Source organism: Oreochromis niloticus, linkage group LG10 (assembly GCF_001858045.2).
Source record: "Oreochromis niloticus isolate F11D_XX linkage group LG10, O_niloticus_UMD_NMBU, whole genome shotgun sequence".
Taxonomy (NCBI): Eukaryota; Metazoa; Chordata; class Actinopteri; order Cichliformes; family Cichlidae; genus Oreochromis; species Oreochromis niloticus.
This window is the reverse complement of record NC_031975.2, coordinates 2752699-2778871: the sequence shown is the minus strand read 5'-3', so window position 1 is coordinate 2778871 and position 26173 is coordinate 2752699. Positions and strand designations below refer to the sequence as shown.

General features: G+C 40.8%; 1 protein-coding gene across 1 annotated transcript in view; it reads right to left on the bottom strand.

The window, feature by feature from the left end:
• igsf5a (immunoglobulin superfamily, member 5a) overlaps positions 1-26173 on the bottom strand; it is a 52664-nt gene that overhangs the window by 1413 nt on the left and 25078 nt on the right. The window contains exons 2-8 of the mRNA XM_005454605.4: positions 9675-9774; positions 7619-7927; positions 5042-5326; positions 2204-2314; positions 2035-2059; positions 1834-1928; positions 1523-1563 (exon numbers count right to left, since the gene is read on the bottom strand). Of these exons, the coding sequence (XP_005454662.2) occupies positions 1523-1563; positions 1834-1928; positions 2035-2059; positions 2204-2314; positions 5042-5326; positions 7619-7927; positions 9675-9774 (966 nt within the window). The remainder of the gene's footprint in view (positions 1-1522; positions 1564-1833; positions 1929-2034; positions 2060-2203; positions 2315-5041; positions 5327-7618; positions 7928-9674; positions 9775-26173) is intronic.

The following is a 26173-nucleotide window of genomic DNA, read 5'->3' as shown; positions in this document are numbered from 1 at the left end:
GTGGTTGAATGCAGAAATGAAGCCACATGAATACATTATCATGTTTGCTCAGTTACCACAGCAAAATGATCTGAATAAATCAAAACAGTCTCAGCATTTCCAATGACATACAGCATGAGTAACCAAAAGTTGGACTGTAATGTATGCCACCTGTGTCAAGTGATCTGCCCAATGTTATTCACTGTGGTTTATGTAAGGACTATGGTTCCAAAGATTAGATGGATTCAATACTAGAAAAACTGGTATTCTATTTGTGCAATCCATGAGATGACATTACAGCATGAAACAAAGGTTTAACTGTGAAAAATCAATGCTTCTCTATGGGGTGACTTTGCCACAGGAAGTAGAGCAGGTCAGCTGATGGTTTGATTCCTGGCTGCTTCAGTCTGCATAGCAAAATGTCAAAGTATCCTCGAGCAAGATACTGAAGTTGCTCTCCAGTGCGTTCACTGGAGTATGATGACATTATGAAGACAGACTTGAATCACTTAAGCATACAAACTGCTGCTGCTTGACTGGAAAAGCTCTATTTAAGGGAGGCATTATACATTTTATCGCATGATATCTTTTGAAAGTCTAGAGGGAACATCTAAAAAAGTAGGTCAAATGTTTAGTTGGACTCAAGGATAAAATGGTTCGGTCGAAGGTCCATAAAAACCTAAAAAGCACAAGTATCTAAAATCATGACGTGATGAGAGTTCATATTTTAGGCTGAAGATCCAGACAGAAGATAGACTGACATTGAACTGTAAAGCATTAATTGTTGTTTAGCTAGTATTGTGGCTCTACCTAAGGTAACTGTCGTAACTCTCAGTCAGTTAACAAAGAGATCAACATTTTTTGTTTTTCATTAAAATGTCCTGAAGCATTTACAGATAAACTGCTGTTCTCTATAATACCAGTGAAATATCTCAACATCTACTGAATGGATTAGCATAGCAGTGACACATAACCTTGTGTCATCATGTGATCAAAATTAACGTTTTCAAGGTAATTCAAGTATTTTTTCCCCACCAAAAACTGCAAATTAGACAATGTACTCCTTTATATTTACCCCTAAACAAATAGTATTTTGCTAATATGCTAAACTAAGGTGGTGAAACTGGTCTTCTGAAAAGCACTGTATGCTGACTTTAGCATTTAGCTCAAACACTGCTCTGTCTAATTACAGCTTCACTGGGCTGCTAGCATGGCTGACTCTTAGACCTGTTCTATGAAGAAAAAAGGCATAGAGGAGAACTGTAACACGTCTTTGCTCTTTGCTTCCACCAAAGTCACCAATACAGTGTAGCTGTAGGAAAAGGAGTTGTAAGAAAGTCACAAACCCAACAAAACTGCTCTTTCTATTATCAGTTATTATTGTCCAATAACAGTCCTGTGATTGATTGGTGAACTGTCTGCCTGACATTGGGATAGCCTATCAACCCATCCCAATGTCAGCTTGGACAGGCTGATAAGCTAGCATGTGTAGCTACTGCTGCATAAAACCCAGACCAGGATCTAAATTACTGGAGCTATTTACCTGGAATACGCCATTGTCAGTGATTTCACTAGTAGGAACACCTGCGGACAGAGAAGCAAAACAGGAAAACAAGGATGGATTACCAACTATGCAAAAAAGGTAAACTATCCTTGAGCCTCAGAGGTCTACATACTTTGAACAGCATATTCAAAGTGTATCAGATGGTTTTGGATAATTGGATTACCTCTAAGATTGTTCAGAGATTTCCACCAAAGAGCAAAGTACAAGAACAAGTACCCTTTTATCTGTTAGACACTGGTACAGTACACGAGTAACTTTTTAAACGCTTGTGTGTTTGTGTTCAGTCTTACTTGTCTGACCCTCCGGCACATATGTTGTGTTCACTTGTCCTTCTTTGTTTCTGGGTCCATGCACACCACTTAACTGGCTCTGTGTCCTCACTCTCCTACAGCACACAAATATCAACAACAGACCGTTTCACTGTATGTAGAAAAAGGTTCATTGGTTAATAAATAAATTAAATGACAGAATAATTTTAAATTGGCTTTTACCTCATTTCATCCTGATAGTTTGTTTCTAAAATCAGATTCAGAAATAAGATACTCATAGTTAACAAACGAAACAGTGACTTCTGTATTTGTGTTCATCATCTGTTAGTACAACATTTGTGATTGTGGGGACACAGAATCTACGTAGTTAATGAAATAATGAGACCCTTACGTTTTTCTTTCCTGCGTTTGTAGAAGAACCAAATTCCAATGATGAGCAAAACCAGCAGAGCAAGACTTCCAAAGGACACAACCACAGCTATCAACACAGTCCAATTAGGAGCTTTTGCAGGAGAAAGATCAGAAGTAAGAGAAAGCAATTCAAAAATTTAAAGCTTTTGGTTGTCACGCTAAACTGGTCAATAAAAGCACCTAAAAGGAAGGGAAAGGAAAATTTTCTGCTTATTTAAACCTCAGTGTCCAAACTAATCCCTATGTATCTCTGTGCCTTGGTTCAATTCAATTCAATTCAATTCAATTGTATTTGCACAGCGCCAAATCACAACAACAGTCGCCTCAAGGTGCTTTATATGTAACGTAGATCCTACAATAATACATACAGAGAAAAACCGAATGATCATATGACCCCCTATGAGCAAGCACACACCTATGCACACACACACACTTCTTTTATGCTTTACACATTACACTGCTTCATCTGGTTGGCTATCCCTCACAAAAACAAAAACAAAACGTGCTGTCTTCCAGGATGTCCCACTGGACATCCTGGAAGACAGCACGACTGTGGTTCTCTTGACAAATGAGAACTGATGACAACCTTTGTGGTCTTTTCCTCTTCTCTGGGAGAAGTAAAAGCGTGGCATGTTTAATTACATATTTAATTATGTAGAACAGAATGTGAATGTCTAAAGCTTGTGTTAACTGGATACTTTTTTGAGGCATCTAACAAAAAACCTAAAAGGTGTGGGAACTAGATGAGTATAATACCAACTCATTTTAAATATTTAGCCCTGTTGCACTGCATAATGACAGTGAACATGACCATATTAGGTGTATCTCTTCTTACTGATATCATACAGAGACAAGATTCAAAAAACCTCAAATTTGGCATTCAGAAGCTGTTATTCTACTCTATTTATTGAAGCGGGACGCTTTACTTCCTGGTAGAAATGTCACTTCTTCCTCTTTGCATATTGCAGCATGGAATCCATGTAATATCTGTATCCATCTTGGCTGGCACCAGACATTCAGGGCTATTGGTGTTAGGGTAATTGCTCTACGTTATAAGTTGAATTTTTTTTTTTTTGTTTGGTTTTTGTCTGTTTATTTAATTTAATTTTTTATCAGATCTGATACATTAGATCTTTATGTCTATCTGTGGATTTTCACTTATTCATAAGATCTGAGCATACAGCAGAAATAATCTGTTATACTGGATAAGGCAAATAGTAAATATCATCATTCACCCTGTCATGCTTTTTCAGGGTTATTCATTAAAGGAACACTCCACCCAATTACTTCTAACACTTAAATCATTGTTAGGACCTTCATGTATGAAGAATCAAGTTTATGCACGTTTAAGGAATCTATTAGGCATAAATAATCAAAGTGGAAAAAAATTTCTCTCGCATTATTTGGAGAGACTGTATGTCTTATAATCCCATGTGAGATTTGCCTCCATATGGAAAAAAACATGAAAATATAATTATTTCCTTATATGATTATAATATATCAGTGTAATATGTTACAGTAATACATGACTGTAATCACTTTATATTTTTCAGTAACATAGTAATGTGACATGTTACTGGGCTAACATTACATTCATTAGTTATCTGCATGCCGGGTGGATAGAAAGGAAAAAGAATCCAACATTCTTCCTGCACACTCATGCAGCAGTCAGTGGATTTCAGGAGAAGGAAAATGGTTAGAGCTTCTTTGCTTGCTTAACAGGACGCGAGCATGGTGGTAAACCAAACTGCATCCGGGACAGAAACAAACGTGTTATCATGCTAACAGAGCTTTGGCTCTTTGAACTTTTGTCTCATCTGCACATAAAGCTCGCTAACACTAAGCTAGCTGCCTGTACATATTTCTAAAGCAGAATCACTTTGAAATCTCTTTAGGCTGGTTTTCATCTTTGCTTTGTTATTGTCGGGTTTGTGTTCATACGTAAGAAGTGAAAGAAATATTGTTTTCATTAGGGAACACATTTGTGTTGGTGTGCGGACAACAAGACGATACAATTCAAATAATATTATTAAGTAATGAGAAAGTAATGTAACAAGTAGTGTAAAAAATTCATTTCTCCAGTGAGTAATAAAATAACATACTGCATTACTTTTGAAGAAAACAGTGAGTAACGTGTGATACATTACTTTTTGTGAGTAATGATCCTAATACATGGACAGTTTCCAGCTATACCACTGCCTCACATTGGGTCCATGACTGTCCAGACTTGACCTATGATAAAATTCTATTACATCATAAGATTACCAGGTTAGACCTTTATTTTAGATTTAGTTTTAATTAGAAAAGTTTCAGTCGTGAAATTATGTTGTAAACTGTGTTTTGGAAGGTGACAGTTTATTGCTCTCTTGCTTCTAATCTACTGCACCAAAATCGTCTGAAGTTCACCATGAGGGCACGTACATCTAACTTTTTTCTAAAAGTGTGATTTACAACAGCTTTTAGATTTAAAAAAAAAAAAAAAAAAAAAGGCAACATTTTGTTTTAGGTTTAGCAAAAAATAGTGCAGCATATCAAAAGTTTAATGAAAAATACTAACATGTTTGTTTTACACAGGGATCGCTTTGCACATAAAATGACAGTTTTCTGCTAATCTACACTCTTTGGTCAGATTGGCAGCATTGCAAACATTGTTGGAATTAAAGTGTAAAGTAGTGGCAGTAACACAGATAGAGGATATGACTCAAAAACAGATCCTCTTGTTTCTGAAGGTAGCTTAGGTGGGCAGAAGTCATGACTTGTAACTTCTTTGTTAAACATTTTCAACTTTATACACAAAAAGTAAGTAAGAGTTTCTTACCAACTACTAAGAAGAGAAACGTTGATTGCGGGGATGTCAGTGCTGGGATGCTCACCAAACATTTGACTGTGGTGTCTCTGACTGCCTGGAAGGTTAGTACACTGGTGGAGTTAAAGAAATCCCCATTATCGGTGAAGTTGTCCAGGGTGCTGTTCATAGCGTTACCATTTAGAGTCCATGTGACTGTAGGTTTGGGGTACCAACCAGCTGTTACACACTGGAACTCTACCTGCTGGTCATACATCACCTTCATGCTCGGTCCTGTGATGTTGATCATTCCGTTCTCTGAGAAAGACAAAGGAGAGTTTAGGTCCTGAAGAAAACCCATTTCTGACCTTGTTCAGTGTAATCAAAGAGTGGCGACAATGTGCTGTGTCCACAATAAATTCTTAGCTTCATGATTGGACCTGAAGAATAAACTGAAAAATATAGAAGAAAGTTGTTCCCTATATTTAACATTGCCCTTAAAACACATGAAAAGACCAAAAATCAGCAGTAAAGTCATGTAAGCAGAGATCGACTTCCTCATAACTTCCTCCAGCTGAGATTCAGAGATTCACGTTTAGTATAGAAGTCAATGTAGTAATGCATTCAAACAACCAATAAACCACTGTCAAATGTTGATTGAGGTTAATTACATTTTCACTCACTATATCTCTCAGAGTGGGCTTTGTTATTTCCTCAAATTATCATTAAGCTGAGTGACATGTTGCACTGCAATCAGTTCCAAATACATCATCCTGCTCTAATAAATATACACCAGAGAAACAAACCTGTGGCTATAAACAATTGCTGACAAATACACCTTGTACTCATGTGCGGGTAATATTTTATAATAATTTCTTATATCTGAATAAGAAATTATTGTTTTCTAACAGCAGACTTCATTTAACCTGCACCATAGTGAGACTGGAGATGTCTGGCACTCCTTTGTGTTATGTTGGGGCTTTGATTCTCTGTGTGCTTTATTAAATGCCGAAATGCAGTATTTGCTTGTTGACTTCTTTATTTTTTAAATATGTTACATAAAGGGACTGGGTGGAGGAAACTGTTGCAATGTTACCAATCAGCAGTAGTCCATGTTTATCCATGCACAACTCTAAATGAGCCTTTACTCCCTGTAAAACGTGTTAGGACCAATTGCACTTTTGCAATTTTACCACAAACCTGAAATATTAGCTTCTGTGTCAAAGTGACCCAGCTCTCATCTACAATCTTTGACTACGCCCCAAGTAATAGTTTTTAGAATGAGCTCAGAAGCACAACTAGGGGTACGGTCATCGTTTTCTTCAGTATAGGGCTGTGCACTGACTTTATCCCCCAGAGTTCAACTGCCAGGGCCAAACAAGATTTCCAGGGACTGTTTTTAATATGGACACTGAAAATTACCAGGTAACACATGGCCAGATCACCATGTGGGATGTGGGAGAAATAGGCAGGTGTAAAGACCACAGCGTCTTTGACAAGGGCCAGATCATTACTGGGGTGCTCCTATTCAGGAACTTGTATTGTTTCACTGTGAAACTCTCTTTAACCAGAATGTTCACTGTGAGTGTCCCTCGTTAATGTCCCCTTGCAGAAAAGCAATAAGATTCTAATCAACTTCATGAGACAGCTCTCCATCAGTGCTTCACAATCAATGTCCATTAACAGGCAGACCAGGACCCAGATTAACAACAGATGAAAGTCACACTTAGCTCTTTGTGTGTAGAGAAGGAGGCATATTTTACTCCATACTGCTGTCTGTGTAAAAGTTTGGCTTGAGGCAGAATTATCCAGAAAACTGCTAGATTCAGGACCCAGGACAACATCTGAGCTGGACAGATGTCAGAGCTGAGTTCACATACAACTGAACTGCTGCCACTTTACAAGCTTTCTAAATCTTTCTAAGCCTACAACATATTTATTGTACAGGGTTTTAATTTTTGTTTTACAGATAAACTCATCACAAAAGAGGGAATACCTAAGGAATTATTTCAGTCACTGTTGCCATGGTTTTATTAGGTTTACACTTTGTTAAACTGGAAAATATAAAAGACTCACTGGTTTTTTTGTAAATCCTGAAGTTCCACAACAATAACTGAGATAATTTATTCATAATTGTCAGCCAGGGTCTAAATAAACTGTTTAACTGGTTCATTTATTAAATCACTGCAACTGTGCATGTGTGATGCTAATTTTATCCAACTACATTTATCAAATTAAAATAAAATAACACAGGTTGTCCTGTTACCATCTAACATTCTGTCAGTGTCACAGAAATGATTGTTTCAACTTTCATTTTAGGTTTAAAGCTTTTTGTTTCTCTTTCTCATCAGATCTTCTTTATGATTAGATGCTGCTGCGGGAGGCCGTTGAAAAGCCTGGAAATCAGTGCTCACTGCTGTCCTCCAGAGTACACTCCAGTCATTACAACAATGGTGTGAAAATACATACAGTGCGAGGGTAAAGACCTTGAAGGTAACATCCTCCTTTAGGTTTGACTGACTGCACATTGAGGTTAGAGGTCAACCGATACATGAACTAGCCTTTTAATCACCAGACTTCAAAATGTCTGATACATGTTTATGAACCCACCTTGTACATAAAGCTGTGCTGTCTTTTCTCCAAATAACCCTTGAACAGCACAGGTGACGGGCCCGGACAGTGAGCGGCTGATGTTATGGATGGTGAACTCCACACAGCTGCTGTTATCACTGGAGCAGAATGTAGCAGAATACTGCTCTGATAGAGATATTGTAGTGTTTCCATTTACTGTGAGGACCAGAAACCCTCCAACTATCCAGGTCATGATAGTCCATGATCCGGTCACTCTGGCGATGAACTGGGCATCGGAGCCTTTAAGCACTGCTGCAGTCATCGGCTCCAGCTGAAACTGGTTTGTCACTGGTAGGTTTGAAAGAGAATAGATGTGAAGATTTGAAACCTTGTCATTTACACATAGTGTGGAACATAAAGGTGTTTCTGCACATTTTGGTTGACTGAATGAGTTCCTACCAAAGAAGATCATATAAAACATATTTCTTTACTTTGATAAAAACCCTAATTCTGCAATTTAGAAAATACCTTTGGCCTTACAATGTGAAAAATGATATTTCATATCATGATCTCAAAGTGTATGTGACATTCGCTTAAAAGGGCCACATTCATTCTTGGGAATGGTTTAAATTTGCTTTAAATACACATTCTTCTTCATGTAATACAATGCTAAAATGTTGGAGACATTCTTTTGAGATTCTGCTGTGTGTTGACATGATTTCATTACACATCTCCAAAGATTACTACCAGTTATATCTCCAGTTATATCAAATCCTAAAAATGTTCCACTGAATTCTGATTCAGTGAATTTTAACTTATTCTAATGTTTGATGTGAAAACTGCCTGAAGCTCCTGCATATGCAGGGTTTTAAACACTACGCTGGCACATAATTAGCTGTTTGGACAAATGCATAAATATACTCAGTAACTCTGTTATAAACTGAAGTTTTTTTAACTACAGTAGACTATTATGAAAGGTGTATAAAGGTGTGGTGTTGGAAAATCACATCATTTTAAACATAAATGTTTAAAAAATACAAGTGAAATATGGAAGTGCATCTGACATCAATCAGTGAGGAAACTGGTTGAACTTTTCCTTCTCACATGACAATGCAATGCATGCTGCAGGCTATAGACGTACATACTGCTTTGTTTTTCAATATGGTGCTTGAGAGCTGTTTGTTCAAGGTAAGTAAATATCACAAAGGCCATTGGTTTTGTTGTGTTGGCTTTTGACAAGGCTGAAAGTTAAACACGACACAAAACAGCACTGATCCTTCAATTGATAAGCATCAAAGCTGACATTGTAAAATATTTTCTCACTGTTGTTCAATCCTAGAAGAAAAATTTTCCTTGTTAGTCACATGATTAAACAAATGTCTGAGCACAGCTGTTGACATGTTACTAAAATTATAGATTTGATATGTGTTTTTCTCCCAAGACAGCATCATAGGTAAAGACTGATCCTTTTTAATAGCGAGAGGTTCGAACATGCTGTTGAAATATAGGTTTCAGGAAGATTTGCTACATAGTTACAGAGTGTCACAGGCTGGAATCAGACATCAGAGGTCATCTAAAAATGTTAGGTTTGTGTTATCTGACAAAAAATAAAGCACATCCAGGGATATGTTTGTACTTGTCGGTTCACTCGATTCATTTGTGTGAAGAGTGGCAAAGCTGGATCACGTATTTCCCTGCACAGAGGAGAGAGTGACTCCATGATCTTATGACTACATCTGTCTACAGAGTGCTTTTAACCCAAGTTCCTAATTCTGTGTAGTGTTCAGTGTCTTTCTCAGCATGTCGAATGAAACCCTATGCCTGGTGCGGTTGACTGTATGAGAAATGTGGACATGCCTCAAAATCTATCAACTCTAACTGTGATAGCTGAGGTGGAAGCTCTGATCATGTTGATTTCCTCTGTATTTTCTCTTCAGATTACACTGTCTATTAATTATTTTTGTTCTTCAAAAATAAAGCCGCTCCATATTTTAAGGTTTTCCCCCTCTTCTTGTTATTGGGCAGGTCTGTTACTGGCATGCAACTTTCAAAAATAAAACTTGGAAGTCATTGACAAAATTAAATGAATGCTCACCTCCCATCGTGCAGGGTAATAAACAGATGAAGAAGAGAGAAGCCCATGATATCCAGGAGACAGTCATGGTAGTGCTTATCTCAAAGATGGGGATAGACGGCTGTAATGAGAAGCAACAAGAACTCAACAACTCACCTTAAAAATGTTCCTGAATGTTTCTAAAATGGCTGTTAGACATGGTTAAGTACAAAGTTAAACTTAAATTAAATAACTCAAAACTAAAAATATAACAAAGGACAGCACTCAGGCATCTTCTCACTGTCTGGGATTATGTTAAACAGTCTTGTTAAAAGGTCCACTGCCCTCTCTCCTGGACATACCTCCACGGGTGCCAACCACTTTCACACTCTTCATCCCCTTCACAGCTGGCCTCACTTCCTCCTAACTCTGCTTCCTGATTCACTAACTGTCCTTCATCCAGCCTCCTCTCTCTTTCATTTTATCATTCATTAGGTCAGTTCCAGCACAATTCTTTGACTTATTAGTACATTTCCACCTCTATCTTTGTTCCCTTTCCTTTATCCAGAGGATACACTGAATGACTTCTCGCTAGTTTCCCTCAGCACTAAAGCTTTAATTTCCCTGTAACCCTTCACTACGACCCAGAGCTTGTCTCAACTCCTCCCTGAACTCTGAGCAACAGTCTTCTCTTTTTAACTTCCACCCTTTAATACTTGCCTTTAATACTTGGTTCTTCTTCTTGATGTCCAAAGGCATCATAGATGTAGAACACCATGTGATATTGCCCAACTACATTCTGGCCTGCCACCACACCTTGCCTCCTCCTATCTCTTCAAGTTTGCACTCACTGCATGTGACGTAGTCGTCCTGTGCACCTTGCTTCCCTCTTATACATCACCCATCCCTCTTCTCAAAGTATTCCCCACAGTCATTTACATTCTTTTCCCAAAATCCACTGCCATCTGTCCATCTGCATTTATCTCCTTAACACAGTACCCACCTAACACCTCTGTTCCCTTCCACTACATCTCTATTAAAGTTTGCTTGAGTCAAACTTCAATAGACAAAAGATTTTTTGTTTTTATCACTTCATCCAGCTTATTGTAGAATTCCTCTTTTTCAAACTGAGAATTCAGTCCGACCTATGGGGCATACGCACTGACAACATTCAACAATTCCCAATTCAAACAATTTTTAATTTTAAACTTATGATCCTAAAAATAGTCCCATGATATAATGAGCAAAAGTTTAAACCAACACAAAGCCAAGTAAAAACAGAACTTAAACCTTGTTAAAACATAAGTAAACTGACACAAAAAACTATCTGAAACAGAAAAATGAAAAAGGAATGAAACATTTAAAGCAATGAAAAGTAGAAAACTGAAATTTGAAACATTTAGTTGATTTAAAAGTTCGTTGATCCACTGAAGTTTTGTAACTCTTTATTCTCAACAAAATATTTTTAAAAAGCAAAACAGTCACACTAAATAGTTTAATATAATATAATATAATATAATATAATATAATATAATATATAATAAGAATTGGGAAGGTTACTTTTAAAATGTATTCCACTACAGATTACAGAATGCATGGCCCAAAATGTAGTTTGTAACGTATTCCCTTAAGTTACTCAATGTGAGTAACGTATTGTGAATACTTTGGATTACTTGATATATTGTCATGCTTTTTACAACTATGTAAAGTACTATGTGATTTATTACTATTACCGAGCTAACATTGTTAGCTGGCGTTAGCTGAGGTACTGTTAGACTCGATGGACAGCATTAACAACCTGCTGGCTGCAAACAATCATGTGCAGTTCTGAAAGCAAAAACAACTAGATTTTTAAATCTTAATATAAATTAAAGCTGCAAGCAGCGTTATGAGGGCCCTCGCACACCATCGCGTCGAGCCACGCCCACCACCTAAAACCAGCACGTCCGATCTGATGTCACATTGATGGAATGCATGCATTTAACCACCAGCTAACATTTCATCTCATTCAATCATGATTATAGTCCTCCCACTAGGTGGCACTATAACCATTACTGACAAATGGCATAACAAACATTTCCGAGCACGAGTCTGATCATGCCTGCGACCTATGGGAGAGATTGGACATTGTATTTTTGAGTGACAGCAGATTACTGCTTTTTGGCGAGTGATTGAAACTCCACATGCCGCCATGACCACCCCGTTTCCCTGAACGTAAAAAGCTTCGCAATTTATCATCACAAAGGTCTTTAGATTAAACGCACTGGAGATCGCGTCAATGTGATGAAATCCCTTGGAGGAGTTTGTCAAAGTACGGTGCCTGAAAAGAGGGGAAAATGTCGCCAAAATTACACATTAATTTTAAAATGGCTGACTTCCTGTTGGATTTGGGATATTGCTCCAAGAGACTTTTTTGTACATCTTGATATCTTCCATAAGCTTACCAGGTTTCAGACTCATACATAAAACACAGAGCAGGGGCTGATGTTTTGAAATTTTGTAGGGGGCGCTGTGGAGCCATTTTGCGTTATTCAATGAAAATGATGACATGACCAGAAACCCTAATCACATTGGAGGTGTGGGCCAAATTTCAAGACTTTTTAAACTTTCCAAGCCCCTCAAAAGCCACTTCATTTTTCATGGTGAACCGCGTTGCCACCAGGGTGCGCCGTTCAGTTTAAAGTCACAATTTTCGCACTGAAGCATCATGATGGACTGATGGTGATATTCACCGCTTTTGAGGTGGCCACGATGAACCTGTGAAAATCAGTACAACAAAGTGAAAGACATGACATTTCCTGTTGCCACTAGGTGGCGCTCTGCGTATTCCTGACAATGGGCACATCAATCTGTTCAGGGCAGGTCTGACATCATGCCTTTAAAGTCTGGTTCTGATCAGACTTGATTTCTTTGAGTTATACTAACTTGTTTCTTCATGGCGAGACATCAAAGTTCGCCATGCTGCTGGGGTCACACCCTTTCGCAAAAAGTCACAGTTTTCACTGTAACCCAAGACCAACTCCTTAAGGCTTTCCTGGAGAAATTTGAGGCTGCAGATGTCACCGATCACAATACTGTACTCCAAAGTGTAAAACATTACACTTCCTGTTCCCACTAGGTGGCGCTGTCCCTGATGTCAAATATGGCAGTTGAAATATGTTCACGGCTGGAGCCTTATCATATGTGTGCTCTTTGGTGCAGGGTGGACAATGTATGAGGGAATGAGAGGCAATAAGATTTTCATGGCGAGTCATCGAAATTCGCCGTGGCGCCACGGCCTCACCGTATCACGAAAACTCAAAAGCTCCGCAATTTGACATGGTCCAGGTGTGTAGTTGGCACTGTCCAAATATGAAGTTTGTATGACCAAATCCGAAGGAGGAGTTCGCGAAAGGACAAGGCATGGAAATGGTAAAATTAGAGCCAAAATGTGACCTTCAATCCAAAATGGCGGACTTCCTGTTGGGTTTGCGTCAATGGGCCCATTGACTTTTTTGTTCGGCTTGGCATGATACATACATGTCCCAGATTTCATACATGTAGCTCAAACCATGTGGTCGTAAGGCTGCATTTTTTAAGGCATAGGTGGCGCTCTAGAGCAATTTTCCAATGCTTATATGTAAAACCATTAAAATACGAAATTTTTCATCAGACCTGACACGTGTGCAAAATTTCATGCGTTTTTGGGCATGTTTAGGCCCTCAAAAGGCCGATTCATTTGCCGTAATAATAATAATAATAATAATTAAAGCTGCAAGCAGCGATATGAGGGCCCTCGCACCCCCGGCGCGTCGAGCCAAGCCCAACACCTAAAACCAGCGCTTCCGATCTGATGTCACATTGATGGAATTCATGCATTTAACCACCAGCTAAAATTTCATCTCATTCAACCATTATTATAGTCGTCCCACTAGGTGGCGCTCTAACCATTACTGACAAATGGCATAACAAACATTTCCGAGCTCGAGTCTCATCACGCCTGCGACCTTTGGGAGAGATTGGACATTGTGTTTTTGAGCGACAGCAGGTTACTGCTTTTTGGCGAGTGATTGAAACTCCACGTGCCGCCATGACCACCCCGTTTCCCTGAACGTAAAAAGCTTCGCAATTTAACATCACAAAGGTCTTTAGATTCCACACACAGGAGATCGCGTAAATCTAATGAAATCCCTTGGAGGAGTTCGTCAAAGTATGAGGCCTGAAAAGAGGGGAAAATGTCGCCAAATTTACACATTAATTTTAAAATGGCTGACTTCCTGTTGGATTTGGGATATTGCTCCAAGAGACTTTTTTGTACATCTTGATATCTCCAATAAGCTTGCCAGGTTTCAAACTCATACATAAAACACAGAGCAGGGGCTGTTGTTTTGAAATTTTGTAGGGGGCGCTGTGGAGCCATTTTGCACTGTTCAAGGAAAATGAACATATAAAAAGAAATCCCTCATCACATTAGAGGTGTGCGCCAAATTTCAAGACTTTTTAAACTTTTCAAGCCCCTCAAAAGCCACTTCATCTTTCATGGTGAACTGCGTTGCCACCAGGGTGCGCCGTTCAGTTTATAGTCACAATTTTCGCACAGAAGCATCATGAAGGACTGATGGTGATATTCACCGCTTTTGAGGTGGCCACGATGAACCTGTGAAAATCAGTACAACAAAATGAAAGACATGACATTTCCTGGTGCCACTAGGTGGCGCTCTACGTATTCCTGACAATGGGCATATCAATCTGTTCAGGGCGGGTCTGACATCATCCCTGTAAAATCTGGTACTGATCACATTGGATTTCATTGAGTTACACTAATTTGTTTCTTCACGGCGAGACCTCAATATTCGCCATGCTGCTGGGGTCACACCCTTCAGCGAAAACTCACAGTTTTCTCTGTAACCCAAGACCAACTCCTTAAGGCTTTCCTGGAGAAATTTGAGGCTGCAGATGTCACCCATTACAATACTGTACCCCAAAGTGTAAAACATGACATTTCCTGTTCCCACTAGGTGGCGCTGTACCTGATGTCAAATATGGCAGTTGAAATATGTTCAGGGGTGGAGCCTTATCATATGTGTCCACTTTGGTCAAGGTCGGACAATGTATGACAGAACGAGAGGCAATAAGATTTTCATGGCGAGTCATCGAAATTCGCCGTGGCGCCACGGCCTCACAGTAACCCGAAAACTCAAAAGCTCCGCAATTTAACATGGCCCAGGTGTGTAGTTGACACTGACCAAATATGAAGCTTGTACGATGAAATTCCAATGAGGAGTTCGCAAAAGTTCGAGGCATGGAAATGGCAAAATTAGAGCCAAAATGTCACCTTCACTTCCAAATGGCGGACTTCCTGTTGGGTTTAGGGCATGGCCATAATAGACTTTTTTGTGCGTCTCCGAACGTTAGATATGTGTTCCGAGTTTTATACATGTAGGTCATACCCATCTCGGGGGCTCGCGTTTCTCATTATTCTAGGTGGCGCTACTGAGCCAATTTTCCCTGGACATGTCTACGGACATTAAAATACGTAAATATTCACCAGACCTGACGCGTGTGCAAAATTTCATGAGTTTTCGAGCATGTTTAGGCCCTCAAAAGGCCGATTCATTTGCCGAAATAATAATAATAATAATAATAATACTAATAATAATAATAATAACTAGAAAGCGAAAATTTCAGAAGAAATTTTATGTGTGCCTATGCCGCTGCTAATCTGTGTAGTTTTCCATTCATACGGCTACAGACAGCAAAACTCAGAAGAGCAGCCATTCTCCACCATGAATTATGGTAAAAACAAACACCGCTCGCGCCTCACAGATGACAGCTTACAGTTTTGGGTAAAGATGAGGTCACTTTGTACAGCCCCGATTTGCAGACGCTGTGCACACAGGTTCATAAGCAGAAGTCCCTCTGTACCACGGCAGACCCCGACAATGTTTGCACGAACACACTTTGAACCAGTACGTTATGGACCACTTTTCACACATGGTTGATGTACCCTCCCAGCCAGCTGTAGCTTTTCAACTCACAGCCCGACACACACCCAAAAAACAGCCGAGAGAGCACAGACTACGCCCGAGAGGTGTGATTGCAGATGCCCCTCAGGTGGGTCCACCTCCCCTGCAGCGGCACTGCAGACCACGCCCCGCCACACATATCAAACACGTAAAATAAATATTTATGCACTTTTGCATTCACTTTTTGTTTTTTGTTATTTTTACACAGTGTTCTGAATGATGAACAATGGTCTACAGCCAATCTTGTGTATTATTATACAAACTTTGGTTGTAAGATTCAGATAACTATTTAATAAAAGCTAAATATTTTATACAGGGAGTGCAGAATTATTAGGCAAATGAGTATTTTGTCCACATCATCCCCTTCATGCATGTTGTCTTACTCCAAGCTGTATAGGCTCGAAAGCCTACTACCAATTAAGCATATTAGGTGATGTGCATCTCTGTAATGAGAAGGGGTATGGTCTAATGACATCAACACCCTATATCAGGTGTGCATAATTATTAGGCAACTTCCTTTCCTTTGGCAAAATGGGTCAAAAGAAGGACTTGACAGGCTCAGAAAAGTCAAAAATAGTGAGATATCTTGCAGAGGCATGCAGCAGTCTTAAAATTGCAAAGCTTCTGAAGCGTGATCATCGAACAATCAAGCGTTTCATTCAAAATAGTCAACAGGGTCGCAAGAAGCGTGTGGAAAAACCAAGGGGCAAAATAACTGCCCATGAACTGAGAAAAGTCAAGCGTGCAGCTGCCAAGATGCCACTTGCCACCAGTTTGGCCATATTTCAGAGCTGCAACATCACTGGAGTGCCCAAAAGCACAAGGTGTGCAATACTCAGAGACATGGCCAAGGTAAGAAAGGCTGAAAGACGACCACCACTGAACAAGACACACAAGCTGAAACGTCAAGACTGGGCCAAGAAATATCTCAAGACTGATTTTTCTAAGGTTTTATGGACTGATGAAATGAGAGTGAGTCTTGATGGGCCAGATGGATGGGCCCGTGGCTGGATTGGTAAAGGGCAGAGAGCTCCAGTCCCACTCAGACGCCAGCAAGGTGGAGGTGGAGTACTGGTTTGGGCTGGTATCATCAAAGGTGAGCTTGTGGGGCCTTTTCGGGTTGAGGATGGCGTCAAGCTCAACTCCCAGTCCTACTGCAAGTTTCTGGAAGACACCTTCTTCAAGCAGTGGTACAGGAAGAAGTCTGCATCCTTCAAGAAAAACATGATTTTCATGCAGGACAATGCTCCATCACACGCGTCCAAGTACTCCACAGCGTGGCTGGCAAGAAAGGGTTTAAAAGAAGAAAAACTAATGACATGGCCTCCTTGTTCACCTGATCTGAACCCCATTGAGAACCTGTGGTCCATCATCAAATGTGAGATTTACAAGGAGGGAAAACAGTACACCTCTCTGAACAGTGTCTGGGAGGCTGTGGTTGCTGCTGCACGCAATGTTGATGGTGAACAGATCAAAACACTGACAGAATCCATGGATGGCAGGCTTTTGAGTGTCCTTGCAAAGAAAGGTGGCTATATTGGTCGCTGATTTGTTTTTGTTTTGTTTTTGAATGTCAGAAATGTATATTTGTGAATGTGGAGATGTTATATTGGTTTCACTGGTAAAAATAAATAATTGAAATGGGTATATATTTGTTTTTTGTTAAGTTGCCTAATAATTATGCACAGTAATAGTCACCTGCACACACAGATATCCCCCTAAAATAGCTAAAACTAAACACAAACTAAAAACTACTTCCGAAAACATTCAGCTTTGATATTAATGTGTTTTTTGGGTTCATTGAGAACATGGTTGTTGTTCAATAATAAAATTATTCCTCAAAAATACAACTTGCCTAATAATTCTGCACTCCCTGTATGAGAGTAAGAAAGAAAAGTATATCTTTGTGTCCACCTTTCTCTGTTAATGCCCTACCTGGCCCCCTGGCAAAAGCTTTGCTAGATCCGCCCCTGCACAGTTACCAGCTGTCAGCTAAATAAAAAAAGGAGCTTGGTGTTTATTTCTCTCAGAAACAGTTCATAATTTCCCTTCAACTCATTCATGTCACCTAAAAAAAAGGTAAACCTGTTTCTCCATCACCAGTTCAGCTCTGATGATTCAGTAAGGTCATCTCCTGGTTTCGACCAGCCGCTTCTACAGCTGTGGCTCCAGCAAACATCAGCTGATACTAGAAATTAAAATCAAATGAATTCTAACAACAGCTGATCAAGCTTAAACATGCTGCTGTTGTTTAGCGCGATAAACAAACAAGAGAGAAAAGCCGATCATTGATCAGTTTCATGACTGAAGTTTGAACAGGCGAGAGAATGACAGGGGAGGCTGTCATAAAGTTCAACATCAGTAACTTAGCGCGCACACAGCTGTATAGAAACTCCATCGTGCTAGCTACCACGCAGTACGAGTTATTATAACTGATTGTAAAAAGTCAGCACAACGAAAATAAACTACACCTAAACTCGGTTTATATCTGACCCAAATAGAGTGCAGGTCATAACTTCTTACCTGAAATTCAGTTCACCTCACGCTCCGACCGGCAGCCGCCTGCTTCTCCTGCCTTCGGTTTCCCTGATCCACGATCTACCACCGGTCGATCGGCGGTCGCCTCGCCGCCTCGTTCCCCGCATGTTCTTTCTGACACACACCGGTGGATAGCTGCCCTCGGTTGTAGCTCCGCGTCAGCGACTACCAAACAACTCAGTTATTTTTTCCACATCGACCAGCATCTGGACAATCCACCGCCTTTCACTGTTTGTACCGTTACTAAAAAAAAAACCCTCATCGGCTCATAAAAACGAAAAATAAGTCCAGCTATGACCCTGAGTCAAAAAGACAGCCAGCTCGGGTTAGCTAGCTACCTGTCTAGCTCTTTGCAGGCACCGAAAACATCAGAGCTAATATGGGATGTCTTGGTAACACGAGCAGATATTTGAAGTTTACATCTGGCCAATCCACCACCTTTCACTGTTTATACCGTTACTAAAATGAATAAATAAATAAATCATCGGTCCATATAAACGAAAAATAAGTCCAGCTAAAACACATACTGTCGGCGAGCGACCGGGTGCTGACACGAGTTTCACCCGCCTCAATATAAGCCAAGCCTGGGTGCTTTTTCACGAAGGGTCGCTAGCGGTGCTAGCTAACTATGCTAGCGGCGCTAGCTAGCTAGCCGGCTATCAGCAACACATAAGAGAACTGCTGCTAAATAAACTACACCTAAACTCGGTTTATATCTGACCCAAATAGAGTGCAGGTCATAACTTCTTACCTGAAATTCAGTTCACCTCACGCTCCTGCCTTCGCTTTCCCTGATCCACGATTGATCGGCGGTAGCCTCACCGCCTTGTATGTCTCGTTCGCGCCATGTCCTTTCTGTCACACACCGGTGGATAGCTGCCCTCTGTTGTAGCGCCACCACCAAACAACTCAGTTATTTTTTCCACATCGACCAGCATCATCGGCCCATATAAACGAAAAATAAGTCCAGCTAAGACACAGACCCTTGCCGAGCGATCGGGCGATTAAACAAATTTTAGCCACCTCACTATCAGCCAAGCCTGGGTGGTTTTTCACGAAGGGGCGCTAGCTAGCTAGCTAGCTAGCCGGCTATCAGCAACACTTAAGAGAATTGTCGCTAATATGGGATGTCTTGATAAAACGAGCAGATATTTGAAGTTTACACACCTACATTCTCGCCTGAAAATATCTTAAAAGTGTATTTTGTGACCTAGAAACACGAATAAAAGACATATAAAACGAAGTGGTGTCCGCCATTGTTTGACTCGGTAGAGGCATGCTATGAATTGTGGGATATGTAGTTTTCACCAAGCATGGCACTCTTTAGGCCGTACTACTCCCGGTATACCACTAGAGAGAGCCAACACACCACAAATGAAGTCTGTTTCTATGGTGCCAAAAGCAGAATCTTTCTCAGGAGCCTAGAAATTGGCCTAAATTTGCACTAAAATCTAAATATTTCAAAAACTATAAAAGTTATAAACACCAAAAGTCACACCATACTAGCCCAGCTCCAGCCACACAAAATGATGTAACATATGTACCCCTATTGTCAAAACTGTTTGGCAGAGGAGCGCGGGAAAATTTTCACTAAAATATTAATATTTAAAAAACTATAATAGTCATAAACACCAAAAGTCATAGCACACCATTCCAGATCCAGCCGCACAAAATGAGGTAACATATATGAAGCTTTTCTCAAAACTGCGGGGCGTGATACGTGCCGAAATTTAGGCGGAAGATGGAGAATAATAATAATAATAATAATAATAAGAATAATAAATCCGACGAATAGTAATATGTGTGCCTCTTTCCATAGGCACACATAATAATAAGAAACAGAGCAGATACAATAGGGCCTTCGCACTTTTGTGCTCGGGCCCTAATAATAATAAGAAGAAACAGAGCAGATACAATAGGGCCTTCGCACTCGAAGTGCTCGGGCCCTAATAATAATAATAAGAAGAAGAAACAGAGCAGATACAATAGGGCCTTCGCACTCTCAGTGCTCGGGCCCTAATAATAATAATAATAATAACTAGAAAGCGAAAATTTCAGAAGAAATTTTATGTGTGCCTATGCCGCTGCTAATCTGTGTAGTTTTCCATTCATACGGCTACAGACAGCAAAACTCAGAAGAGCAGCCATTCTCCACCATGAATTATAGTAAAAACAAACACCGCTCGCGCCTCACAGATGACAGCTTACAGTTTTGGGTAAAGATGAGGTCACTTTGTACAGCCCCGATTTGCAGACGCTGTGCACACAGGTTCATAAGCAGAAGTCCCTCTGTACCACGGCAGACCCCGACAATGTTTGCACGAACACACTTTGAACCAGTACGTTATGGACCACTTTTCACACATGGTTGGTGTACCCTCCCAGCCAGCTGTAGCTTTTCAACTCACAGCCCGACACACACCCAAAAACAGCCGAGAGAGCACAGACTACGCCCGAGAGGTGTGATTGCAGATGCCCCTCAGGTGGGTCCACCTCCCCTGCAGCGGCACTGCAGACCACGCCCCGCCACACATATCAAACACGTAAAATAAATATTTATGCACTTTTGCATTCACTTTTTGTTTTTGTTATTTTTACACAGTGTTCTGAATGATGAACAATGGTCTACAGCCAATCTTGTGTATTATTATACAAACTTTGGTTGTAAGATTCAGATAACTATTTAATAAAAGCTAAATATTTTATACAGGGAGTGCAGAATTATTAGGCAAATGAGTATTTTGTCCACATCATCCCCTTCATGCATGTTGTCTTACTCCAAGCTGTATAGGCTCGAAAGCCTACTACCAATTAAGCATATTAGGTGATGTGCATCTCTGTAATGAGAAGGGGTATGGTCTAATGACATCAACACCCTATATCAGGTGTGCATAATTATTAGGCAACTTCCTTTCCTTTGGCAAAATGGGTCAAAAGAAGGACTTGACAGGCTCAGAAAAGTCAAAATAGTGAGATATCTTGCAGAGGCATGCAGCAGTCTTAAAATTGCAAAGCTTCTGAAGCGTGATCATCGAACAATCAAGCGTTTCATTCAAAATAGTCAACAGGGTCGCAAGAAGCGTGTGGAAAAACCAAGGCGCAAAATAACTGCCCATGAACTGAGAAAAGTCAAGCGTGCAGCTGCCAAGGTGCCACTTGCCACCAGTTTGGCCATATTTCAGAGCTGCAACATCACTGGAGTGCCCAAAAGCACAAGGTGTGCAATACTCAGAGACATGGCCAAGGTAAGAAAGGCTGAAAGACGACCACCACTGAACAAGACACACAAGCTGAAACGTCAAGACTGGGCCAAGAAATATCTCAAGACTGATTTTTCTAAGGTTTTATGGACTGATGAAATGAGAGTGAGTCTTGATGGGCCAGATGGATGGGCCCGTGGCTGGATTGGTAAAGGGCAGAGAGCTCCAGTCCCACTCAGACGCCAGCAAGGTGGAGGTGGAGTACTGGTTTGGGCTGGTATCATCAAAGGTGAGCTTGTGGGGCCTTTTCGGGTTGAGGATGGCGTCAAGCTCAACTCCCAGTCCTACTGCCAGTTTCTGGAAGACACCTTCTTCAAGCAGTGGTACAGGAAGAAGTCTGCATCCTTCAAGAAAAACATGATTTTCATGCAGGACAATGCTCCATCACACGCGTCCAAGTACTCCACAGCGTGGCTGGCAAGAAAGGGTTTAAAAGAAGAAAAACTAATGACATGGCCTCCTTGTTCACCTGATCTGAACCCCATTGAGAACCTGTGGTCCATCATCAAATGTGAGATTTACAAGGAGGGAAAACAGTACACCTCTCTGAACAGTGTCTGGGAGGCTGTGGTTGCTGCTGCACGCAATGTTGATGGTGAACAGATCAAAACACTGACAGAATCCATGGATGGCAGGCTTTTGAGTGTCCTTGCAAAGAAAGGTGGCTATATTGGTCGCTGATTTGTTTTTGTTTTGTTTTTGAATGTCAGAAATGTATATTTGTGAATGTGGAGATGTTATATTGGTTTCACTGGTAAAATAAATAATTGAAATGGGTATATATTTGTTTTTGTTAAGTTGCCTAATAATTATGCACAGTAATAGTCACCTGCACACACAGATATCCCCCTAAAATAGCTAAAACTAAACACAAACTAAAAACTACTTCCGAAAACATTCAGCTTTGATATTAATGTGTTTTTTGGGTTCATTGAGAACATGGTTGTTGTTCAATAATAAAATTATTCCTCAAAAATACAACTTGCCTAATAATTCTGCACTCCCTGTATGAGAGTAAGAAAGAAAAGTATATCTTTGTGTCCACCTTTCTCTGTTAATGCCCTACCTGGCCCCCTGGCAAAAGCTTTGCTAGATCCGCCCCTGCACAGTTACCAGCTGTCAGCTAAATAAAAAAAGGAGCTTGGTGTTTATTTCTCTCAGAAACAGTTCATAACTTCCCTTCAACTCATTCATGTCACCGAAAAAAAAGGTAAACCTGTTTCTCCATCACCAGTTCAGCTCTGATGATTCAGTAAGGTCATCTCCTGGTTTCGACCAGCCGCTTCTACAGCTGTGGCTCCAGCAAACATCAGCTGATACTAGAAATTAAAATCAAATGAATTCTAACAACAGCTGATCAAGCTTAAACGTGCTGCTGTTGTTTAGCGCGATAAACAAACAAGAGAGAAAGCCGATCATTGATCAGTTTCATGACTGAAGTTTGAACAGGCGAGAGAATGACAGGGGAGGCTGTCATAAAGTTCAACATCAGTAACTTAGCGCGCACACAGCTGTATAGAAACTCCATCGTGCTAGCTACCACGCAGTACGAGTTATTATAACTGATTGTAAAAAACGAAAATAAACTACACCTAAACTCGGTTTATATCTGACCCAAATAGAGTGCAGGTCATAACTTCTTACCTGAAATTCAGTTCACCTCACGCTCCGACCGGCAGCCGCCTGCTTCTCCTGCCTTCGGTTTCCCTGATCCACGATCTACCACCGGTCGATCGGCGGTCGCCTCGCCGCCTCGTTCCCCGCATGTTCTTTCTGACACACACCGGTGGATAGCTGCCCTCGGTTGTAGCTCCGCGTCAGCGACTACCAAACAACTCAGTTATTTTTTCCACATCGACCAGCATCTGGACAATCCACCGCCTTTCACTGTTTGTACCGTTACTAAAAAAAAAACCCTCATCGGCTCATAAAAACGAAAAATAAGTCCAGCTATGACCCTGAGTCAAAAAGACAGCCAGCTCGGGTTAGCTAGCTACCTGTCTAGCTCTTTGCAGGCACCGAAAACATCAGAGCTAATATGGGATGTCTTGGTAACACGAGCAGATATTTGAAGTTTACATCTGGCCAATCCACCACCTTTCACTGTTTATACCGTTACTAAAATGAATAAATAAATAAATCATCGGTCCATATAAACGAAAAATAAGTCCAGCTAAAACACATACTGTCGGCGAGCGACCGGGTGCTGACACGAGTTTCACCCGCCTCAATATAAGCCAAGCCTGGGTGCTTTTCACGAAGGGTCGCTAGCGGTGCTAGCTAACTATGCTAGCGGCGCTAGCTAGCTAGCCGGCTATCAGCAACACATAAGAGAACTGCTGCTAAATAAACTACACCTAAACTCGGTTTATATCTGACCCAAATAGAGTGCAGGTCATAACTTCTTACCTGAAATTCAGTTCACCTCACGCTCCTGCCTTCGCTTTCCCTGATCCACGATTGACCTCCGCGTTAGCAAACACTGGTCGATCAGCGGTCGCGGCATGTCCTTTCTGTCATACACCGGTGGATAGCTGCCCACTGTTGTAGCTCCGCATTATAGCACCACCAAACAACTCAGTTATTTTTTCCACATCCAGCTGTAACTCCGATTCTGTGCGAGCATTTGCGAGAGACCGGGGAGGTGAAAGGAGAGAGAGAGTCCCCTCGCTGTCCATTTGCAGCCAAGTGCGGCAGCTAGCTAGGTAGCCGGCTAGCTGTCAGGCAGGACCGAGGTCGTCAGAGCATTGTCGCTAATATGGGATGTCTTGATAAAACAAGCACATATTTGAAGTTTACACACCTACATTCTCGCCTGAAAATATCTTAAAAGTTTATTTTGTGACCTAGAAACACTAATAAAAGACATATAAAACGAAGTGGTGGCCGCCATTGTTTAACTCGGCAGAGGTGTGCTATGAATTGTGGGATATGGAGTTTTCCACCAAGCATAGAAGCCATTGTGTTTACCGTAACTATTCAATGGTTCGCGCAACCTTAAAACCTCCAATGGTTCCTGAAAGCAGCGAGGGTGCGCGCGCCATTGATATTGTCGTCATTACGGTATCCAAATAAGGGTAGACAGGCTGTACCACTCCCGGCATACCACTAGAGAGAGCCAACACACCACAAATGAAGTTTGAAATTTGTTTCAATGGGACCAAAAGATGGCGCCAACACACCACAAATGAAGTCTGTTTATTTGGCGCCAAAAGATGAATTGGCCTAAATTTGCACTAAAATATTAATATTTAAAAAACTATAAAAGTCATAAACACCAAAAGTCATGACATAATAGTCCAGCTCCAGCCGCACAAAATGATCTAACATATGTAACCCTAATGTCAAAACTGTTCGGCAGAGGAGCGCGGGAAAATTTTCACTAAAATATTAATATTTAAAAAACTATAAAATTCATAAACACCAAAAGTCATAGCACACCATTCCAGATCCGGCCGCACAAAATGAGGTAACATATATGAAGCTTGTCTCAAAACTGCGGGGCGTGATACGTGCCGAAATTTAGGCGGAAGATGGAGAATAATAATAATAATAAGAATAATAAATCCGACGAATAGTAATATGTGTGCCTCTTTCCATAGGCACACATAATAATAATTAAAGCTGCAAGCAGCGATATGAGGGCCCTCGCACCCCCGGCGCGTCGAGCCAAGCCCAACACCTAAAACCAGCGCTTCCGATCTGATGTCACATTGATGGAATTCATGCATTTAACCACCAGCTAAAATTTCATCTCATTCAACCATTATTATAGTCGTCCCACTAGGTGGCGCTCTAACCATTACTGACAAATGGCATAACAAACATTTCCGAGCTCGAGTCTCATCACGCCTGCGACCTTTGGGAGAGATTGGACATTGTGTTTTTGAGCGACAGCAGGTTACTGCTTTTTGGCGAGTGATTGAAACTCCACGTGCCGTCATGACCACCCCGTTTCCCTGAACGTAAAAAGCTTCGCAATTTAACATCACAAAGGTCTTTAGATTCCACACACAGGAGATCGCGTAAATCTAATGAAATCCCTTGGAGGAGTTCGTCAAAGTATGAGGCCTGAAAAGAGGGGAAAATGTCGCCAAATTTACACATTAATTTTAAAATGGCTGACTTCCTGTTGGATTTGGGATATTGCTCCAAGAGACATTTTTGTACATCTTGATATCTCCAATAAGCTTGCCAGGTTTCAAACTCATACATAAAACACAGAGCAGGGGCTGTTGTTTTGAAATTTTGTAGGGGCGCTGTGGAGCCATTTTGCGCTCTTCAAGGAAAATGAACATATAAAAAGAAATCCCTCATCACATTAGAGGTGTGCGCCAAATTTCAAGACTTTTAAACTTTTCAAGCCCTCAAAGCCACTTCATCTTTCATGGTGAACTGCGCTGCCACCAGGGTGCGCCGTTCAGTTTATAGTCACAATTTTCTCACTGAAGCATCAAGAGGGACTGATGGTGATATTCACCGCTTTTGAGGTGGCCACGATGAACCTGTGAAAATCAGTACAACAAAATGAAAGACATGACATTTCCTGGTGCCACTAGGTGGCGCTCTACGTATTCCTGACAATGGGCATATCAATCTGTTCAGGGCGGGTCTGACATCATCCCTGTAAAATCTGGTACTGATCAGATTGGATTTCATTGAGTTACACTAATTTGTTTCTTCACGGCGAGACCTCAATATTCGCCATGCTGCTGGGGTCACACCCTTCAGCGAAAAC